General features: G+C 36.0%; 1 protein-coding gene across 1 annotated transcript in view; it reads left to right on the top strand.

Annotated features, from left to right (window-relative positions):
- Slc2a13 (solute carrier family 2 member 13) overlaps positions 1 to 23,671 on the top strand; it is a 341,626-nt gene that overhangs the window by 47,715 nt on the left and 270,240 nt on the right. Inside the window, exon 2 of the mRNA XM_063254554.1 lies at positions 15,995 to 16,154. Coding sequence (XP_063110624.1) covers positions 15,995 to 16,154 — 160 coding nt within the window. The remainder of the gene's footprint in view (positions 1 to 15,994; positions 16,155 to 23,671) is intronic.

The following is a 23,671-nucleotide window of genomic DNA, read 5'->3' as shown; positions in this document are numbered from 1 at the left end:
TCCCATCCACCACAAAAAGAAAACAAAATAAAAAAACCAAACCAAACTGAAACAAAACAAAACAAAAACCCTAAAAGAAACAAAACCCAGAAAAGCCTTTTTTTCCCCTGCATTTGCATTTTGTTAAGATTTTACTAATACTTTTTTTTAAACACATAGGGAACATTTGTACATCCCAGATGGGACGATAATACCAGAAGGGGTTGAGAAAGAGAATCGTGTTGGTGGGTGTTCTGTATGATACTTGCCACTCTACAGAACTCAGTGGCAGGCAAGGGATTTAGTCCAGCAGTATAAATGCCTGCCTGGCAAGCGTGAGATCATGAGTTTGGTCCCCTGATTCCCTGGTATCCCAAACAAAAACAAAACAAGAAACCTCATTGGCCAGGGTCATTCAATCAAAGTTTTAAAGTGGCAGGTAATTCTTAATGGAGATTGGTAAATTGGACATTATATTGCTCTTGGAATCAGTGTTTCTTTGAGCATTACCAAAAATCAGTTGAAAGTTTTGTTTAATATGTATTTAGTTGTAGTGTTCCAAGTATGTAAAATGTTTAGCCATTATTACCAAATACTAGAACAGAAAAATTGCTGGCCAGTGCTTTGAGGTGATTATCAGGCAAGTAAAAAAATTTTCTCTGTGCAGTTCAGAAAATGTGTTATTTAGAAAAGAAAAGAACTAGGAAACCCATGAGTGTTCACTTGGGTTTACTTACTCGGCTGGTCTGCTTCCTCTGGTCCACTTAGTCAGCAATTGTCATTTTGTGGGTACACCTGTCCTATGTTATTCAAAAGTGGTTTTTGTTGGCCTTACAAATTGTAAATTTTCCTAGGATATATCTAGCACTTAGCTCCTATCCTGAGGCCCATTCATTTCTCTAATAATAGTCCTTTTTCACAGAATCTTTTATAATTTTAATTTCTTCTGCTTCCTGAAAAAAACCCTTCAAATTTAGTTGCTTCATATTCAGATTTCATGCAGCTTCATTTCCAAAATTATGGCTTCCAGTATAGTGTTTGTTTCTGCAACTATTTATATTTTCTAGTATTAAATTGTTGGTTTTCTTACCTATTTCCTTGTGTAATTTCATTTTATTTTCTTTATGGTAATTCGTTCCCCATGGTACTCTGTTCCTGCTCAATTTTTCTCATATTGAAGAACAGCTTTAGGAAAAATTGGGAATTTTGCTTATTATTTTTCATCATTTTATTTTTTCTACTCTAGTATTTCCTTTACTGATTATTGCCATTTTACTCATTCACCCTTTATATCTATTGCATGAATATTTCTTCAGCCAAATTCTATGAATCTTATTCTGTCCAAACTCATTGTACATTTGTTTTATGGACACTCAATCAATTATAATCTATATTCTAGTTATTCACAGCCTTTTAGCTCCTATTTAGGGTAGCACTGTTTGTTGTCCCTAGAGCATTTGTCTGTAGATGTCACATAGTGTTAAATATAACAAAGGACCATTTATGTTTCTGCTTGCTGAATTCATTGCCTGGGGAAAAGTATATTGATTTCTTATTAACCTTTGTGCATTGCATTTGTCAAGGATAAGAACACACAGTTTCTGCTTGTGTAGCATTTTATACAGTTATCATACCTTTGTATTTATATCCTCTTCAACTGTTAGAAAATTTCTAAGTATGTATTAACACATTTGCCATCTCATTCCATCCAAAGAATTCTTTCCTTCTCTGTGTATGTGTGTGTGTGTGTGTGTTTCTTGTGGTACTGGAGATTGAATCCAGAGCCTCTACACTAACCTAATCCTCAGCCCTTTAAAAGGAAAAAACAAAGCAAAATAAAACATGTTTGCCAAGTTGACTGGGCTGAGTAATTTCTAATCCTCCTGCCTCAGCTTCCCCAGGTGCTAGGACTACAGATAGGTGCTACCATGACTTTTTGTGTTCTTTAGCTGCTGTCTACCATCTGTGTTCTCCAGGAACACTTTCCCTTTTTATGGCATGCTGGTTCTTTGTGTATAAACTCAATTTAATTTGCAGATGTTCTTCTAAGAGAACGTCTGTTATCTCAAAGTTATAGGCTTCCCATTCTAATGTGTTTATGAGACTTAAATGTGAGGAAGAAGTAAATGAGTACATAAAGTATGTGTGTAAGAATATTGAAATATTACACTGTTATTTAAAATGATTTTGTACTACAAAGGTGCCAAACCGTGTCCATATTATTATATGTGGTGGTAGAGGGATGTGTTGTTTGTTTTCTTTGGTCTGTGAAATGTGTTATTCCTTAGTTGCTTTGCAGGCAGCTTGAAAAGTATCATTTTATATACTCAGCTTCTTGAATTAATGGTATCTGCTAGCTAATGTCAGAAGTTTGAGATGTTTTGGAAAATAATAAGTAGTACACTGTCACAAACATTCTGTTTGTAAACGATTTAGCAGAATTTTGCTTTCCTTGGCAACCTCTGTATTGGGTGACAACATGATGCAGGCCACCTTCCTCACACAAACAGAAATGCAATCAACTTCCCCCAAATTATCAAACAAATTAAGTTTGTAAACTGAGGTACATCTGTAATTTTCAAGAGAAGAAAATTTCTGCAGTACCACAATGCTATAGACTTGTGGAAAAAAACACTTGATGTTATAACCACATTTTAGTAAGCTATCAGTGGATGAATAGAGGCAATTTTTTCCCCCTGATATTGGGGATCAAGCTCCCAACTTCATGCTTGCCAGGCAGTTGTTTGTATTTTTGAGCTATATCCTCAGCTCAAGTAGAGCCAATTTTTTTACTTACCTTCTTACCTGTAGTTTTCAAATTTTCATAATAAATATTTTTAGTTTATGACCAATCAGTTAATACCCATTTAAGAATATAATTTTGCATTTGTATCCCATGGTACTAATTAATAACACTCAAATGCATACACCATGGTGGAGCTTGGGCATGACACTTTAGCAGCTCCTATAGAAGATATGTGAGAGGGGATTATTCTGCTGATAAACTTGTAGTCTCTTGTTGGAGAAACAAATGTGATACAGTCTGTATTAAGAGATTACCAGTAGAAAAAAAAAACAGGATTTGGGCAGATTGATAGAATAATCTGAAGTAATGTAAAGGTAGAGGCCATAATATTTTACCAACTACATGCTGATGACTTGCTTTGTTAAGCACTCCCTACGGCTGTAGAACATTAACTTTGCTAGTTATCCCCAAGGACAGATCTTTCTCATAACCTAACCCTTCTGCTATGGGAATTTTATGTTCCATTTGGGACTTCGCACACTTTGAAATTGCCCAGCTTTTTTTATGAGTGCCTTAAGCCTTTTCAGAAAAAAGTAAAACTAAATTCCAAGTTGTGTTACCAACCTGGTGACTGTAAGCACATGACTGTTTAGCATAATACAAATGTACCAGCTGTGGCTAAGACAGCCAAAGGAAAATAACTGGCATGAGGGTTGCTGTTTCCTTAGATTGTATTTCTTTTTATTAAAATTCTTTCTTTAGAGATGATAAAGCAGTGCTTTGCAGAATGAAATTAGGACATCATAATTCTTCTTGTGCATGAAGCAACATTATTAGCAGGTAGCTTCATGCACTTCTAAGAAGCTAATTAGTTGCTGAATGGTTTAGCATACTGAGAGGTTGCTGCAGTTCATGGGTATTTAGCCGTTGAAGTAGGGTTTTCTAATGCTGTTTGGTTATGAAATTACTTATACTTCTGACTCATGCCTTTAAAAAGGTTTCCAGCAGTTTTTGAAAGCCAACTTTTGCACTCAGGAGCACTTCATGCTGTTCAGATGGTGAGTCAGCTTGGCAGCATGGCAGTGTGAATCCTGAGGTACTGGGGTGTCTGACTTGCCTTTTCTGGTGAAACTCCAGAAGCAGAACATGATAACGGGTTTTCATTGATGTAAACTTACCGTTTTGTAAGAATTTAACTTTCAGTCCATATTGGAAGTAATTCTGACATGGATTTTTGTGGTATGTTTACTTTAGTGAGCTGAGTGACTCTTAACAACCACATTCCTTATATTAATTTGAATTCATGAGTTTAGTATGGACTCTTAAAACCTTGGGGTTTTTTTTTCACGATTTATTTTACTTGGTTAGTGATTGGAGTAGGAAAATTGAAATCTCTTTACAAAAGACTTACAGACTTTATAGATCATTATGTTTTTCTTTTTCTTTTCTTTTTTTTTTTGGGGGGGGGGGCTTTTTCATTTTTATCGGTACCAGGGATCGAACTCACGACTGCCTGCTTGCAAGGCAGGTGCTTATGCTGCTGAGCTAAATCCCCAGCCCCCGATCATTATGTTTTTTGAAACTGTGTTCTTAATTTTGGGATCTCATACCATCATCTTTGCTTAATGAAAAACCAAAACAAACATATGAGTCTTGATACATTATTTTTCTTTATAACAGACTTTAGATTAATAATTTAGAAATGATTGCTCATTCATTTAAATGTTCTATAGTTTACTTAAATCTAGGGCTCAGTTATACAATATAGATAGTGTTCTAAAACAGAGCTTAAAGTTTAATGATAGTACTTAACTTCTCTATCATTAGGACAGTGATATTTGTGTCGAAACAGATTTTCTTTTGTTTCTCCAAATGGAAAGGAGGTTTTGGGATAACATAGCTTTAATACGTAATGTTTTTCAAAAGTGGCTTTATATTTAGAACCATAAATCATGTCTTGAAAGGATTGTTTACATTAGTAGCAAATGGAGTTAACAGGGCCTGTCCTTTACTATGTATTTTGGATCAGGATGAGTAAACATTGAGTTTACTATTTCTCCAGTTTCATATAGCAGTTTTAGGGTTTAAGTTTGTGTAGCTGAAAATTTTATATTCACTCATAGTTCTGTTTTAAATTGGTGCACTTGGCCTAAGCTCTTGAACATGATACCTAGTGGTAGTAGGGACAAGGCAGGCAGTAGGGGCAAGGCAGGCAGTAGGGGCAAGGAAAAGAGAAGCCTTTTCTTGACCCTAGAAGTTACTATGCACTACAGTAGGTAATAGGCCCCAAAATGAAGTTTTCTGAGACATTTTCAAATGATCGTGTTCTGAACAGAGGCATGGCAATATGGTCTTTGAGTTGTACTTTATAAAGTTTGGAGAGTTAAATATATGAGTCCCACTTTGATGTCTGTGGGTTTCTGAGAGGGTTTTATATATGTTTGGCTGGTCTGTCTAGTCATAGATGATTCTCCATAGTAATATAAAATGATTCGTGTAAAAAAGCTTTTAAAAACAACATATGGTGTTTGATGGTAAGGTGAGTGTTCATTCATCATCTCCCTTCTCATTTCTCCCTTCTAGCTGTCCCTTAAATTGTTAGACTTTTTGGAACTCCATTCTTGGTGTTCTTTTCATCCTTCATTTTTAAGTGGTCTTATCCGTCAGAAGTGTGCAGTATCATGTGCGGAGGTGTATTTTGGGCTCCAGATATTGTATAACATCCAAGCTTTACTTGGCCTAGTTGCAGTTTGAAGTTGCATTTAAAGAAATGTTGTCTGGCTACTGAAATCATTTGTAAAGCAGTACTCCCTCTAGTGTTTCTTGGAGAAGATAATAGCATGTAGGTTATAACTCAGCAGTAGGTTAAAGTCTGTTATCTCCTTTCTCCACAGGCAAGGCACAGTTGCTCTGTGACAGACTCCCATTTCCTCCAGACTCACCTTGAGACTCTAACTTGCATGTCATCCCAGTCCTTTTCATCTGAATGTCTCCCCACCAACCAGATCTTTTGCCCATGTATTTTCTTCCATCCTGTTTTTTTTGCCTTGCATCAAGCATTACACAACAAAGACCAAAGTCTCCCTTGAGAATGAGGCAGAAAGAAGTTAGTTATTTTGGCAAAAACTCTCTTTTTGGGGGGAAGAAGGAAGAAGGGAGGCTGTAAGCTGCCATGTCTGAGTAACCTGTACTCTCAGCTCATGTGTGAATCGTGGAACTTGCTGTTTGTGTAGTTCACAGAGTATCTTGGATTCCACCCATCTGTGATTTGAGCTGACTGTGTTCCATTCAAGCTTGCTGTTTGTTTGGTATTTCTTATCTTTGTACAAAATAACCATCGTGTTCATAGCAGCTCATACCAGACTTCATCCTTGACTGCTTTCTCTTTTCATCTGTTCCATCTCATTCTGAATGCTAGGCACACAATTCTCAAATCTCTCCAGCTTCCCTATCTCCACTGCTGCCACTGCATTATTACTCTGTGCAGTCCGTCTTCCATCCTATGACCAGAACGATCCTTTAGCAGTGTGAATCTGGTTGTACAGCTATTTTCTCTTTTATACTATTCAAAAGCTTTTGAGTACCAAAAGCCTTAATTGGACTTCCAAGTTTCTGTATAGTCAGGTTCACCATGTTCATCTCTTAAAAGTTCCCTGTCTTTAATAGGATGCTTTTCTTCCTGCCTCAAGGCCTTAGTCAAGCTGCTGTGATTGTATAAGGTATGTCCCACCCTCTATACTCTCCCTTATTTTTTAATAGGATCTCATTTTAAGTATGAATTCTTTTTTTTAAAATTTTATTTAAAAGGAAAAAGAGAAAAACAAAACAAAACAAAGCGGTGTAAGGGTACAAGTAATACAGAACTACAAAAAAAAAAAAACAGTAAGAAATCACCAGTTAATAGATTACATATTATCATCTTAGAGATAGTTGCTCAAATCACAGTATCAAAGCATACAAAGTGGACATGCAAACAGTTCTGTTCAGTGATCCAACCAAAAACATTAATATGGTTAGCTATTTAACACCCCTAAACACACTTGCTGTTGTATCCTTTAGAGCTCTTTTTTTCCCCTCTCTTTTACAACAAAATTTACACATTGTGGGTTTTATTACTCCTTAGTTCTTATTACTTTTTTGGGGGGGAGAGAATAAAGTCAAATATGGCAAAACAAAGCTGTCAGTCAAAACCAAGGAGAGACATAGCACATGATGTAAAACAGAGTACAAGGTTATCAACAATGGTTATCAACGATGTGTCTTGTTTCCTTAAAAAGAATTGTCTATCTCATTAGATATTATAAAGTTGGACAAAACAGTAGAGAACAAGACCAATAAAACTTAGGCATTGTAAACATTACAGGACTTCCAAAGGAGACAATAGTCAAACCAGAATGGGCATCTTAGTGAATCTTATTGCCTTCAAAGTAGTTGCCTATACCCTCAAACTTGATACTATCATACAGAATGGAACAGAGTCTAATCAGTCAAAACAAGATCGTGGGAGTATTATAGGACTTCAAAACAAGTTAATAGGAAATCAAAGAGAGTTACTATTATATATCCTGCTAATTTTTAAAATTTTTCCCCTTAATTAAAACAAACATAAGAAATAACTAAATAATTTTTTTAAAGAATAAGGGAGAGATTGAGATAAAACAGGACATAACAATATAACAATACAGGTCAAAGTGTGACTATTTCAGCAATCTAGTGCTTCACCACCAAATAACCCGACTTAATAGTAGTTACCATAGATAGTGTCTGTCTTTTTCCTTGAAATATTTGGATAAAACTTCATATACTATAGCTTCAAATATTTCCATATCAAGAAGCCCAGAATAAAGCCTTTCCAGTTAATAAGTGAAAACTTTATAAGGCTTCAAGGCCACATAATGGGGAATCATGATTACCACATATTTTTATATATTTGAATCATTACTTACATTAGGGAAACTATTCGGTATTCACACATGCGAGATTGGTTTATTTCACTTATGAGTATGGTCTCAAGCTGCGCCCATTTATTGATAAATATCTCAATGTGATCCTTCTTTATAGCTGAATAATACTCCATTGTATAGAAATACCACAACTTTTTTATCCATTCCTCAGTTGATGGACACTTGGGTTGTTTCCAAGATCTGGCAGTTACAAATTGTGCTGCTATAAACATAGGTGCGCATATATCACTGTGGTATGATGCTTTCAGTTCTTCTGGGAACATGCCTAGAAGTGGAATAGCTGGAATAAATGGGACTTCCAATCCCAGCTTTTTGAGAAATATCCAGACTGACCTCCACAAAGGCTGCACCAGTCTACACTCCCACCAGCAGTGTAGGAGAGTTCTTTTTTCCCCACAGCCTCTCCAGCATTTGTTGTTGTTGGTTTTCTTGATCCTGGCCATTCTTTCAGGAGTGAGATGGTATCTCAGTGTGGTTTAATTTGCATTTCTCTAATGACCAATGATGATGAATATTTTTTCATGTATTTATTTGCCATTTGCATTTCTTCATCTGAGAAGTGTGTATTCATCTCAGATGCCCATTTTTGGATTGCATCTTTGAATTTTGGGGGTCTGAGTTTTTTTAATTCTTTATATGTTTTAGACAAGAGTCCCTTGTCTGAGAGAGAGATCACTAAAATCTCCCAGTTTGTGGGTTTTCTTTTCACTATGCTGGAGATTTTTTTTGACATGCAGAAAATTTTTAATAAGAAGTGGTCCCAGTTATTGAATCTGGGAAGTATTTCCTGTGCGGTTTGAGTCCTGTTCATGAATTCTTTACCTACTCCTATGTCTTCAAGGTTTCTACCCAATTTGTCTTCCAACAGATTTAGTGTTTCTCTTTTAATATTCAGATCTTTGACCCATTTAGATTTCAATTTAGTACATGGTGATAGACATGGGTCTACCTTTAGTTTTCAGCAAATGGAGAGCCAGTTTTTCCAGCACCATTTATTAAAGAGACTGTCGTTCTTCCAGTGAACCTGCTTGGCTCCTTTATCAAAGATAAGGTGGTTGAGTGTGTTTGTAGTTGTGGTTGTATCTTCTAATCTATTCCATTGATCTTTGGCTCTGTTTTGATTCCAATACCATGTTTATTTTACTTCTGTTGCTTTCTAGTATAATTTCAAGTCAGGGATTGTGATGCCTCCTGCTTTGTCTTTGCTGCTTAGAATTGCCTTTGCGATTCTAGGTCTCTTCTGGTTCCAGATGAAATTTAGGAGTGATTTTTCTAGATCTATAAGGTATGTTGATGGCATTTCTATTGGGATTGCATTGAATCTGTATAACAGTTTTGGGAGAATGGCCATTTTCACAATGTTTGTTCTTCCTATCCATGAGCAAGGGATGTCTTTCCATTTTCTCAGATCATCTTCAATTTCTTTTTTCAGTGTATTATAATTTTCACTGTATAAGTCTTTCACTTCTTTCATAAGAGTAATTCCTAAATACTTCATTTTTTTGCTTGCTAATGTGAAGAGTGTAGTTTCTCTTATTTCCCTCTCTGTGATTTTGTTGTTAGTGTATAGGAATGCTATTGATTTCTGAGTATTGATTTTGTATCCAGCCACATTACTGAATTTATTTATTGTATCTAAGAGTCTTTCCATGGAGTTTAGGGGGTCTTCTATGTAGAGTATCGTGTCATCTGCAAACAATGATAATTTAACTTCTTCTTTTCCTATCTTTACCCCTTTTATTTCTCTCTCTTGCCTAATTGCTCTGGCTAGTACTTCTAGTACTATATTAAATAGGAGTGGTGATAAAGGATATCCTTGTTGTGTGCCTGATTTTAAAGTAAAGGCTTTCAATTTTTGGCCATTTAGTATGATGCTGGCTGTTGGTTTGTCATAAATGGCCTTTATTATATTGAGATAAAGACCATCTATTCCAATTTTCTGCAAAGTTCTTATCATGAATAAATGTTGGACCTTATCGAAGGCTTTTTCTGCATCTATAGAAATGATCATCTGATTCTTATTTTTGGCTTTATTGATATGGTGAATTACATTTATTGATTTACGTATGTTGAACCATCCTTGTATTTCTGGGATGAATCCCACTTGGTCATAGTGTATAATCTTCTTGATGATTTGCTGCATCCTATTTGCCAATATTTTATTGAGGGTTTTTGCATCTGTGTTCATTAGGGAGATCGGTCTATAGTTCTCTTTTTTAGTTGGGTCTTTCTCAGGTTTTTAGTACTAGAGTAATATTTGCTTCCAGGAATGACTTAGGAAGGATTGCTTCCCTTTCAATTTCACTGAATATTTTGAGGAGTGTCAGCATTAGGTCTTCGTTGTATTTTTTGTAGAATTCTGCAGTGGATCCATCTGGGCCTGGGCTCTTCTTGGTGGGTAAGGACTTAATTACATTTTCAATTTCATTAACAGAGATTGGGTTATTCAACAGTTTTACATCCTCTTAATCTAGCTTTGGTACTTCATATGTTTCTAAGAATCTGTCTATTTCTTCTGTGTTATCAAACTTTTGAGAGTAGAGGTTTTTGAAATAGGTGTTGATGATCTTCTGTATTTCTATTGGGTCTGTAGTGATTTCACCTTTTTCATTTCTTATTGCATGAAGTTGAGCTTTTTCTTCCCTTTTTTTAATAAGGTTGGCTAGGGGCTTATCGATTTTATTTATTCTTTCAAAGAACTAACTCTTTGATTCGTTGATTCTTTGGATTGTTTTCTTACTCTCTATTGCATTGATTTCTGCTCTGATTTTTATAATTTCCTCTCTTCTTTTGGCTTTGGGCTTGACTTGCTCTTCTTTTTCTAGCTGTTTGAGATGTAGCATCAAGTTATTTATTTGTATTCGTTCTGCTCAGTGCAATAAATTTTCCTCTGAGGACGGCTTTCATTGCATCCTACAAATTCCGGTAAGTTGTATCTGCATTTTCATTTTCTTCTTTAATTTCTTCTGTGACCCACTGATTACTCAAGAGTGTGTTATTCAGTTTCCATGTGTTTGCGGGGCTTTTGCAGTATCTTTTATCATTAATTTCTATTTTCAGAGCGCTATGATCCGATAACATGCAAGGGATGATTTGAACTCTTTTGCGTTCATTTAAATATGTTCTGTGAGCTAATATATGGTCTATTTTAGAGAATGATCCATGTACTGCTGAGAAGAATGTGTATTATGATGTTGTTGGGTGGAACATTCTGTGTATGTCTATCAAATCCATTTGTTTGCAGGTGTGATTCAGTTCTGTTATTTCTTTGCTCATTTTCTGTCTGGTTGATCTGTCCCTTGGTGTCAATGGCATATTAAGGTCTCCTTTTACAATTGTGTTACTGATATTTGAGTTTTCATTTCTGTTAATAATTGTTTTATATAACTGGGTGCTCTGGAGTTTGGTGCGTATATATTTAAGATAGTTATCTCTTCTCCTTGGAGTTTTCCCCTTACGAGTATGTCGTGACCTTCTTTGTCCTTTATGGTCATTGTTGGTTTAAAGTTCACGTTGTCTGCAAACAGAATGGCTACTCCTGCCTTTTTTTGGATTCCTGCTGCATGAAGAATTGTTTTCCATCCTTTGACTTTCAGTCTGTGAGTATCCTTCTGGGTTAGATAGGTTTCCTGTAAACAGCATATGGTTGGATTTTGTTTCTTGATCCATTCTGCTAGTCTGTTTCTTTTGATTGGTGCATTGAGACCATTTACATTAATGATTATTACTGTTAAATGCTGGTTTATTGTTGACCTGTTATCTCTCTGCTGTTGCATCTTTATCTTTCTGTTCTGTTTAATTATCTGCTTTGCTTAGTGGTTTTTTCCTTTGTGTAACAAAACTGTCTTTCAATATTTTTTGCAGGGTTGGTTTGGTGTTCATGAAGTTCTTCAGCTTTTCTTTGTCATGAAAGTATCATATTTCACCATCAATTTTGAATGATAGTTTTGCAGGATACATTAGTCTAGGTTGGAAATCATTTTGCTTTAGGATCTGGAATACTTCACTCCATGCTCTTCTTGACTTTATTGTTTGTGTTGAGAAGTCTGCTGTGATTCTCATAGGTTTTCCTTTATAAGTGATCTGTCTTTTCTCTCTGACAGCTTTTAATAATCTATTCTTGTGTTGGATTTCTGGGATGGTGATTATTATATGTCTGGGTGTAGTTTTATTTTGGTTATGACTATTTGGAGTTCTATATGCTTCACTGATCCTGATGTCGGTTTCTGATCTCATGCTTGGGAAATTTCCAGCTATTACTTCTCTAAATATCCTCTTGACATCCTTTATGTTGTCTCCTCCTTTTTCATTAATCCCTATCATTCTTATGTTATTTTTCTTTGCATCATCTTTCAGTTGTTGAATTGTTGTTTCCTGATTCCTTGTTATTTTTAAAAGATCTTTCCTTTCCTGTTCACTAGCTGCAATCCTGTCTTCAAGGTCTGAAATTCTATCTTCACTTTCATTAAGGCGGTTTTTACAACTTTCAGTGGAGTTTTTTATTTCCTGTATATCTCTGTGCATCTGCATTATTTATTGTTTGTTTCTTATATTGCTCGTCTAGGGATTCTATCTTTTTGTTTAGTTCCTCCAATTTTTTATCTGTGTTTTCTTTAGATATATTCAGAATCTCTTTCATTTCTTTTATCATTTCTTCTTTTACCTGGGAGATTATTTCAAGTTTGAATTTCTTTAAAGCTTCCTGGAGTTGCTTGTTAATTTCAGTAGCTATTGTGTCCGATATTTGAGGTGAATGGCATATATTTTCTTCTATATACATTGCTCCTAGGGTTTCTTGAGATGGGCTGGAGGTTTGAGGTTGTAATTTGGTCTTTCGTTTTGTCATTTTCCTATATTTCTGTGTTTCAAGTGTTATTTGAAAGCTTCCTTAGGATCTGTTGGAAATCCCCTTCTATGTTTGCAGCTACTGAGACTCTGGCACCAGGCTACCCCAAGTCACTGGGCCTGCAGAACCAATGACCCTCCTCTGCCTGTACAGAACTCCGCAGTTCCAGTTAAGCTTGGCCTTAGGGACACTGTGCACCCACCTGCCTGCTGGAAGCTCCACAGCTGCAATCGCAGCCGGGATGTGGAGACAGATGTAGACGCCTCAAACCCACCTCTCCCCTTCACTGCATCTGGAAGCCTTGGAGGGACCCAAGCAGTCTGGGCTCTGGGCAGAGTGTGCTGAGCACTCACCACAGGCTGCAGGGCCTCCGGATCCCGAGATGCTGCACTGTCCGCCGAGACATCCACAGTCCTCCAGACACACGGGGAGGCCGATGCAGGCACCCCAGATCTGCCCAGCCCCTCCTCTGCACACTGATGGCTAGGTGCGGGAAGCCTAAACAGGCTGGGCTCTGGGGATAGCGTGGGCCTGCCCACCCATTGGAAGCTCAGCAGTTCTCCAGGTGCAGCCGGGATGGGCAGGCGATGTCCTGATAGGCTATTTCAAACCACTTTTGCTTAGGCAAACTCTAACCAAAGTTCTCCTTTGAGGAACACTGGTTTTCCCTGTCTCACTGATGCACATTTGGCCATGATGTTCTCACCAGATGCACTGGACCAGAATGTGTGCGCTGACAAGATCGCTAGCTGTTTCCCACGCATGTAGAGGTCTGAGAAGCCCCTGCACCGCCGGGATGCCTCAGGCAAGGTCGCTTAGTCACGGGCAGATGCTCCAGGAGCACGGAAGCAGAAAACCCTCCGCAGAGGATTTTTTTTTTTTTTTTTTGTCTTTTTCCTTTTTATCGGTACCGGGGATTGAACTCAGGACTGCCTGCTTGTAAGGAAGGCGCTTATGCCGCTGAGCTAAATCGCCAGCCTTAAGTATGAATTCTTCTGGGGCCCTCTTGACTCGTCATGTGGAGCTATTCCCTTGATGTGGGCTCCTGTTCCCCACACTTTCCAGGATCTCAAGGCCAGGGAGGACTGTAACTCCCCCAAGCTGCTCTCCATAGTGCTTAGTGTTCCTATAGTGATCCTCACTGATTAATGGGTGAGGCTATGACTGAATGTCTCTCGGCCTCTCTCATTTTACTTGCACATATGTTCTACCTCACACTTTCTATTTATCTCTGATGAACCTCATGTTTGCATAGTTTTAAAAATGCATGCTTTTCTGTGCAGAACTGTCTGCCCAGCCTTTTTTAGCTACCTTCTGATCATCATCTGCATGTGGCAGTTGTCAGTGTCATAAGGTGGAACCCAGAGGATGGCTTTAATGCACTTAATATGTTATTTTGAATTTGTTCATATGATTGCATGTTTTTGTAAGTAAGCCTGTGTTTTTCTTTCTTCAGAGCAGAGACCCTATTTTGTTTCTTTATACTTGCAGTACATTCAGCCCCTCACACAGGTTGAAATGGATTGAAAAAGTTGAGATGTCTCATAATTTGCTGGTATTATTGACTGTCTTCTATATGTGAGACATAATTTTAAACGCACTTTACTCTTCTGTCTCATTGAATTCTCTTACCTCTATGAAGGGGTTTTATTCTTCCCAGGTAAGGTAGGGGGAACAGGATACCCAGAAATATTCACACTTAACCAGCTGTGAAGTGGCGTGGCTGAAATTGAAATCCCAAGCCTACCCTCCTGTGGTGATTGGCCAGTATAGTCTCTCCCTTTTAGACTGGTTGTGGAAATCTGTCAGGTTTAAATTCTAAATTTGTAACTTATTGTATGCCCAGGGGTGTGAAATGGGGATAGTTACTGCCTGTACTAGAAATGTACTGAGGACTGAATAAGATAATCAGTTCTATAAACTATGTAACAGAATTGAGGTAGTGGTAGCAGAGTTATTTTGTGTAGACATTAATTTGACAGAGCTCTTGGAGTTCTTTCCAGCTCTGAATACAGTGGCCCTCACTTTTTAAGATTCCTCAGTCTTTCTCCTTTGTCATTACCTGTTACATTCACTGACTGTAACAAGTGTTACTAGGGCCAAGCACATGCCTCTGTTTCATAGCATGAAAAATCTAAGGATTTTGTGACAAGCATGTGTTGCCTTATATCACTGTCCTGATTTCCCATGCTCAATTCTGAGGGTTAGCTGAGTGAATCAAGATCTCTAGCTAAAGAAGGCAATTGGATTCTTTTCTACAGCTAGACCAATATGAAAAAATACATCAACATAAAAAATTACTATTTGAGTTTTGAATATTTTTTGAGATGTTGTAATGTTAAAGTACCACCAAGGCTAGTTCATTTCCCTCTTTGAGTACAGAGCAGAGAAGCCCCTCCTTGACCCAGTGGGTTAGATTTCACAGTGTTTATATTGTGAACTAACTCTCATGATGCCTCATAGAACTAGTTTGTAAAATAACATGGTGAGCATCAAGATCACTGATGGGAGATTTCTAAAAGACAGGTCCATCTCATGCCCCTTCAGTTTTCTACTTAGTAGATCTGGGATAGGGAAGGCAAGGGCTTCTTTAGTAAAAGTAAAAGGTGATTAATTCTAGTGACTAATGAAGTTAAAGCTACTACCACAGACTATACTGTATATTTAAATAGCCAAGAAAAAAAAAAATGAAGCCACTATGATTAAACACACTTTACCCACAAAACTGTTCATTTAGTCTAAGATCAGCTACTTTTTGAGAACCATAATTCCTTAATACAATGTTTAATGTAGACTTTTCTGAAATGTATATCTAGTCAATTGAATAGAGTGACTCAATATGGATTTCTTACTAGTAAACTAATGTAAAGTTCTGATGCACCTGCTGGAAAAGATGACATTGAGTAGTTAATATGTATTCTGGGATAATTTTTATTCTCACCATTGTCTGATTACATTTCCATATAGACTAAAAATATTTCAGTAATTATAGTCTTTAGGAGAACATTTTTGTATTTTTAGTCTTTAAGTAATTACAGCTAGGTGTGGTAGTACATACCTGCAAATTCAGTAGTCTGAGACACTGGTTGCCCAGTCTAGCCTGCAACTTAGTGACTGAGAGCCTGTCTCTCTGTCTCTGTCTCTGTTCTCTCTTTCAATTTTAAAAAATGACAACATATTTAAGCTCTGTAAACTTTTCTTAGGTCTATAGAGGTACATTTCTTAGGATTTCAAGTAATAATGTGAAAAATGGTACTCAGACTGGTATATCACATATCTACACTAGCCTCAAATTATACATATATATATATATATAATCTTTAAATATGTGGTAATCTTTGTTTAATGTAGGAGACCAAGCCCATGTATTTATGTCTGTGTCTTTGACTAGTGTTAATGTTTACTGCAGTAGTAGAAATCTTGAGTAAATATTTCTTGTACACTTCTTTTTCTTCCTAGGCATTGCTTCTATGACAGTGCCAGTGTATATTGCAGAAGTCTCACCACCCAACTTAAGAGGCCGATTAGTCACCATTAACACCCTTTTCATCACAGGAGGGCAGTTCTTTGCCAGTGTTGTTGACGGAGCCTTCAGTTATCTCCAGAAGGATGGATGGAGGTTTGTAAATGATTCTTACATCAAATTTTTCAAATAAATCATGACTTTGAGGAATTGGAGAAAAATTGAGAAATGTCAGGCAAAAAATATAACTAGATATTTTGAATCATTGTAGTTAAGTTACAAGTGGGTGGCATCCAGCAAAAGTGAAAGTAGACAAGAAGCTGATACTTATTTTTTATTTTTTAATTTTTTTGGTCTTTTTCCTTTTTTATCGGTACCAGGGATCGAACTCACCACTGTGAGCTAAATCTCCAGCCCCTGATATTTATTTTAAAGATAGACAAGAAACCTACTATTAAGAATTGATATTTACGGGGTTTTTTAGCATTTAGGTGACATTTCTCACACTATGGGTAGTCTTTTGCAATATTTGTTTAAAAATGAATGTGGTAATAAATATGCATGGAGTTCTGGAATTATATGAATTATTGACAAGCTGTTTATGAACTACAGGTATATCTAACATCCTTTTTGGATTTTGGAAGATACATTCTGATCTAATTTTTAAAGATACAGACTTAGTTATATAAAAAGATACTGTATGTGTGAGTTTGAAATAGATTAAAAATTAAAATATACAGCAAATTATCATTCATTGGCTTATTCTGAATCAAAAGAAATGATAAAAGTGGTATAAAATCATTGAAATAAATTTAAACTAAATATTGTAAAAACAACATTGTTGAAGCTTGAGGATAGGCACTCTGGATTGCACACATGTATTAATTTTTGTTTACGTCACCTTGAAAGGGAGTTAAATTTCCCTGTGAGCAGCATGATTATCAGTGGGGCACAGGATGAGCTGCTGAAGCCTCAGGTGATCATTTTCTGTGGAGGTCATAGGCGAAGTCTTGGACACTGCTTAGGGCTTACCGTGTCAGGGCTGGCAGAGAGGACACAGCAGTCATGAGGTAGGGCTGTGTCTGCAGACCTTTGAAGAACTTAGTCTCTGCCAGAGTGAGATATTACTGGAAAACTGAAAAAGCAGGAAGTTTCATCTTTCTGCTCTGTAGATGGGGATAAACTAAAATAATTGTTAGGTTACCAAAGTAACCTAGCATTTTGAGTTTTTCTTGGAAACTCAATTGAAGTCAGTTAATCCTTAAACTTGTATGTGTTGAAGAAAACCTAACTCATCTACTAACATTTTATTGACATTTTTATTAGTATAACTTTGTTATGATTTTATAATGTATATACCATAAATATAGATTCAGTATATAATATATTGAATGCATAAATGCGTTTTTCACTTAAGGACAGCAATTTAAATATTTTCTTTTTACTGTACAAGGTGGTGCATGCCTGTAACTCCAGCACTGGGGGAACTGAGGCAGGAGGATGATGAGTTCAAGGCCAGCCTGGAATGTGTAGGAGAAGACACTCTCTTCCCTATCCCTTCAGAACAATAAATCTTTTCTCAGTACTGTTTATGAAAGTTGAGAAAGAAAATAGTGTAGTGAAAATAAATTTTTAAATGTGAGGGATCTTGTGTAGAAGTGGCAGTGTTAGGATGGGACTTAGTTTCCATAGGCAGGGTGACAAGGGTCACTGACCTGGATTGAAATCTGTTTTCTACCATTTGAATACTAACATGAGCATGAACTTCTCTGAGGGTTATTTTTCTACCATAAAGGAGTGGAAATATTTATGTTCTACTACTCTGGGGGATCTCCATTAATACATATAAAGTGTTGATCCCAGGGGTTGGCATATAGCAAATACTTAATAAATAGTACGTCACACTGTTATTTACTATTCTGATGAATGAATCAGAGATGGGTGCTACTGTAGGTGAGGAAAATTGAAAACTGCTTTTGTTTTCTTCCTTTATGAAACTTGGACTTGGATAGGGCAGAAGCCTAGAAGAAAAATAAATTTTAAGTGCCTGTAGCTGCTGTGGGAAATTAGTCAGCAAATGATTTCCACATAACCAGGTGGATGCCAGATGAAGTTGGAGACATTTATCTTGGTAAAGTCAATTAACAAGCTTGTGTGTATTTTTCCTATAATACTAGAGAGCTCGGGGGTGAAGAAAAAAAATAGAAAATGGGAATACCAGGGCTCATATTCATTAAGGCATTTACAGCCAGATTACATTGCACCCTACTTACTGTTTGTCGAAATTCACATTTGCAATCTAAAGGCCAGAATTATTCATCATTTTTACATTGATAATTATACTCTGATATGCAGATGACATTCAGTGTCAGATACTTCTTAGATTTTGATGTTATTGTAAGATTATACCTTTTTTGCCAGATAAATCAAGGTTTCTGTTCTTTTATTGTTTAGATTGCATAGAAATGATTCTTCTTTTTTAATCCGAGGAATTGTGTCCAGAGCCTCTCACACAGTAGATAGCACTCTCTAGTTGAGCTGAGCTACATCCACACCCCTTTTTAAAAACTTCTTTTGATGTAGAGTTTCACCAAGTTATCCAGGCTGCCCTTGAGCTTACGGTTCTGCCTCAGTCTCCTGAGTATCTGGAATTATAGAATACATTCTTTTCTGTTCAGCTGAAAGGCATTTGCAATATCTTATGAATAAAGTTCCAGATACACTGAGGAAAAGGGACATTCTAAGTGAAGTATACTTTTTAAAGGCATTGTAATGTGAAATGGTCAGTTATGCTGGGAGAGAAGTGACAAGTTAGAGCAGTGACGTGGAGCTGTGATGATAGCCTGGAGTTTGGTATAGGGGAATGGTAAGGTGAGTCTTCATGGATGTGGGTAGCACTTCAAATCTGTGTTTGCCTCCTCCTTAAATTAAAGTTCTTCCCATTGCTTTCTCTTCAAACAGTGTAAATTCGGTTGGTTTATTTGGAAAATCTCAGAATAATTTTTAAGAGATCATTACATTTGGATAAAAGAGTTGATGTACCTCTTTCCATCATCATATGTGATAACATAAAACTGTCACTAAGAGCGTCTCAGAATGTTATTTAAAAGGAGATGCTATTTATAAATAAATGTATGCTGGAGAAAGTGTTGGTAAAATTTAGTGCTAATCAGGAGTACATGATTACATAAGAAGTGTACAATGTGTGAGGCTATCTCAATCTTAAAACTTGATGCAGCCACCATTTTAAGAAAGATGAATTTGGATAATACATATATTAGTTGGAGTTTACTACCTTGATCACAAGCAGATATCTTAAACCTGAAGATATTTGGAATTCTGTTATTAATTGAATTAAGACATAGGGCTGTTTATCATAAGATATTCTAGTGTAATTTGCTTTCACAGCATGTGAATTAATTTGTCTAAGCCCTAATATCCTCATATAGCTAATGTTCCAGCAATTGCAGTGTTACTGTAAAGATCAAATGTTAGGGGCTGTGAAAATACTTAAAAGCCATTAAGTGCTACTAGATATTGTTTGCTGTTACTTTCATGAAGCCCTGGGTTCAGCCTCTGTATCCTGTGTCCTGTGAAGACAAGAAAAATTACCCCTGCCTTCACTTGTCAGATATTTCCAGGTTAAAAAGTAAATATAGTTTGGTGATGACAGAAAGGTTTGTATAGAACTAATCCCTCTGTAAATGAGCATTTACCACTTAATAGTTTAGCCCAAGTGTTATTCAGGCAGCACGTTTGTTTGCCTGTTGACTATCCTCAGTATCAGTTTTGGAGGTGTCATTTCAACTAGTTGATACTTTTTTTTTTCTTGTCTTTTGAGACAGCATCTCACTATGCAGTTCAGGCTGGCCTTGAGCTCACTTTGTAGCCCAGGCTGGTCTCGAACTCTTAATGAGCCTCCTTCTTCAACTAGTTGATTCTTGTATTGAATAAATTTGATAAAATTGTTTTTATGTTTCCTGTTACATTATAAAAATTATTGAAAAATATGTCAGTTTTGGTTATCATGTTTCTAAGTAATTGGACTGGTAAGTAGTTAAAAATTATGGACAAAGTGCTGAAAAGCAAACAAATTAGTGAGATCACCATACAAGATCTTCAGGGCAGAGAAAATACTCAGTAAGATAACATGTGATAGACATGTGTCATTTTACTCTCGACCCAACTCATGGATCTTACTGTGCTGACAGTGGACCATATTATAAACTGTTGTCTAATGATGTGCTAAGGCATAGCTCGAAGTAGACTGGTAAGTGAAGGTTGCATGTGTTGATCCCTAAAAAAACTACAGGAATATGTTTTAAAAAGAAATAGCTACGAAGACGTGAGAATTAAAATAGAGTACTTAAAATAGTTGAATAAGCTGAGTAAAGACAAAGAGAAAACACAGGGGTAAATATCAGATGATACAAATTGAAGGCAAATAGGTGTTATAACATTAAAAATCTAGTTACAGTGTCAGTTATAGTAAATGTAAAAAAATTATCATTACATAACAAAAATATGACAAAAGTCCGTATTGTTTAAGACACATTATTTCATGTTTAGATAGCGTAAAAGTAAAAAGATGGGAAATGTTAGACTCAAAGTTAAGCACGATATAAGAAACAGATGTGCACTGTGGAGATATAGCTCAGTGGCACAGTGTCAGCCTGGCAAGTGCAAGGTCCTGAGTTTGACTCCTGGCACTCTAAATAAATAAATAAATAAATGATAAATAATATATGAATGAAACAAAGAAAAGAAACAGATATGGCTGTATTAGTAAATACACTAATTTGTTTCATTTATACTACTAGTATCTTAGCTTGTTGTAAAGAGAGTTTTGTATTATTATTTATTGTTTGTGAAAATCTTTTTTGTTTGTGTCTGTACTGAGTGACTACTTTGAAGATAATGACATACAGTTCAAAACTATTCTTATTTTGTTATGAAATTCTGTCTTTTCATAAAATAAAATAAAGGAAAACTTCATAGTGATAAAGTTACCAGTTCATTGATTATGATAAAGATGTGCCATTTATCCAGAGAGCTTTAAAATGGATAAATAAAAAGGTAACAGTTGGTGGTTACCCAGGCATGAATGTAATTAATACTGCTGTTTATACAGTGCTTAAAACTGATAAAAATGGTAAATTTTATTTAAATTTACAATAAAATAAGAATTAGAAATCAAGGGAAAACAGATAAATACAGGCTTATATTTAGATATTTTAAAATTTTTCTTAGGATGGACAAAATTGTGAAGTTACAGAATAGCTATACAGCACTGTAAGTTACTTGTCAACCTTGATATTTGTAGACTGCTACACTCAGAAACTGTTGCAGTACACATTGTTTTTCAAGTTTATAATTGACTAGATCCTAGCCATAAAATGTTAATACATTTTTTAATGAATTAAAAAAAATTAAATTTTAGAGAATGTGTCCCCTGATCACAGCAGAATTAAATTAGACACCATTTACAGTAAAATAGCCAGAAAAGCACCAGATATTTGGAAATTAAATTACATGTCCTAAATACCCTATGTGCCTAAGGGAAAAATAAGGAAAGTAATTTTAAACTAAAAGAAAATACACCAGAATTTGTGAAATGCAGCCACAGTAGTGCTTAAATGAAAGTATGTGGCTATAAAATGATTATATTAGAAAAGATGAAAGATTTAAAGTCATCACTGAAGTTTTGGGTTAAAAAGACAGAAATATATTAGCAAATTAAAACCAAAGAAAAGGGATAAAATAATAAAAAATTAGAAGTTGTGATTCTTAAAGAAAATAAAGCTAAAAGCTTATATGGTCAGTATCAAGAATAAAACCTGGTACCAAAAACAAACAAATATATAAATAAATGAGGCTGTATTATACTGTAGATGTTATAAGGATAATGGGAATACTATAAGGGAATACTACGGCCAAGTTTGTGTCATTAAACTCAACAAATTACTGTAGGTACAATTTGTGTATTACGTGACAATCACAATTTACCGAAAGTGACCCAGGATGGAAAATCTAAGAAATCATTATTCATAATACATCTGTAAAGGAAATTTCAAACCCAGGTAGTTTTAGCTGGTGAATTCAATAAAGCATTTAAGGAAGAAGAAGCTCTAACCCAAGGCGTTGCACGTGACAAGCGTTTTACAGTTGAGCTGCTGCACCCCCAACCGTAATATGAGTGAATTTTAAAAATATGCTGAGTAACAGAAACTAGATACAAATATATGTTCTCCATAATTTCATAAGAAGTTAATCAGTGTTTAAATCAGCTACAGGAACAGAAATTATATTGGTGATTGTCCTGACAATAAGGATTCACAGGAAAATGAGTTACCAGGGGCCTATCTGGAACTGTGGAAATGTTCCTGTTGGCGATGGTGGTTACAGGAGGTTATTTTCTTGTAAGTTGTAGAATGTGTGCACTTTGGGGGCTGGGGATTTTAGCTCAGCGGCATAAGCACCTGCCTTGCAAGCAGGCGGTCGTGAGTTCGATCCCCGGTACCGATAAAAATGAAAAAGACAAAAAAAAAAAAATAAAAAGAATGTGTGGACTTTGAATCCCTGCATTTTTTTTGTGTTTAAATTTTACCTAAAAAACAAATACCAGACAATTTGAACCTCATTTTGAATCTATTCTCTATATTCCCTATATACATTGACCAGTGAATAAATGTTTTTGTCATGAATACTTTTGTAATAGCCTCTGTTGAATAACTCATCCCTTCTGACTTTTAAACTGTGCTGAAAGCCCATAATTGTAGCAAATAATCCAGTTTTGCTTGATTATTACTAGGTTTAGGCTGCTTGAAGCTAGGGATTTCTGAGTTATTTCTACAAAGCTGAATCTAGGCCAAAGCTTCATAAGGTTGATTCTAAGAATTTGGGGACATGTTTTCATGTGCATGCTTTATTTTTAGGAACTGTACTGTGAATTTTGTGTTGGTATTTATGTATTTAATTTAAAAACTACCCATATCTCTGCAGAATGTCCCCAAGTATTGATTTAAACAGGTATTATAAGACAGGCTTCTCTTAGAGCCTGTCTTGCTACTGCTTCATGATCACAGCACTCTAATGTTGGCCAAGCCAATAAACATACTGATACCAGATACTATGTAGTCTTCTTCACTATGTTCTTATAGTTAATGCTCTGTTATATTTCCTTTTTTGGCAAAGATTTTTTTTTTAACTATTTGTATAGATGCTTTCTCTATATGAACGAAGTGACTCATTTGCTCATCATGTACCACCAGCAAGTAAACTGAAAGCTTCCAGTATGACACAAAATTTTCCTTATTATGTCTGGCTTCATGTTTACTCTCTAGCTGCCACCAGATTATCAAGTATGTCAGTCATCATTGTCGATGTTCTGCATGGTCCTGTGTGGCAGAGACAAGTTAACTTTACCAGACTGCAATTTCCATTGGCTGGTCCCCTTTTTTTAATTCTTAAGAAATGTGGAGCACCATTACTCAGACCGCTCTGTTTAGATACATTATATTCCGACCCAGTTTGTCTACTTGCACTAGATCTGAGGGCACAGACAGCTATCCCCAAAATAGCAGGATATAGTACGGTAATCATCCTTAATTTCCTATTAAATTAATCTGAAGCCCTGTATAACTTATACTGTTTTACTGTGACTGATCTTAGCT

Source organism: Cavia porcellus, unplaced genomic scaffold, assembly GCF_034190915.1.
Source record: "Cavia porcellus strain 051 isolate PalLab524CR breed Dunkin Hartley unplaced genomic scaffold, mCavPor4.1 scaffold_8, whole genome shotgun sequence".
In the NCBI taxonomy this organism is placed as follows: domain Eukaryota; kingdom Metazoa; phylum Chordata; class Mammalia; order Rodentia; family Caviidae; genus Cavia; species Cavia porcellus.
The sequence above is the reverse complement of the archived record's forward strand: the minus strand, read 5'-3'. Positions and strand labels throughout refer to the sequence as shown.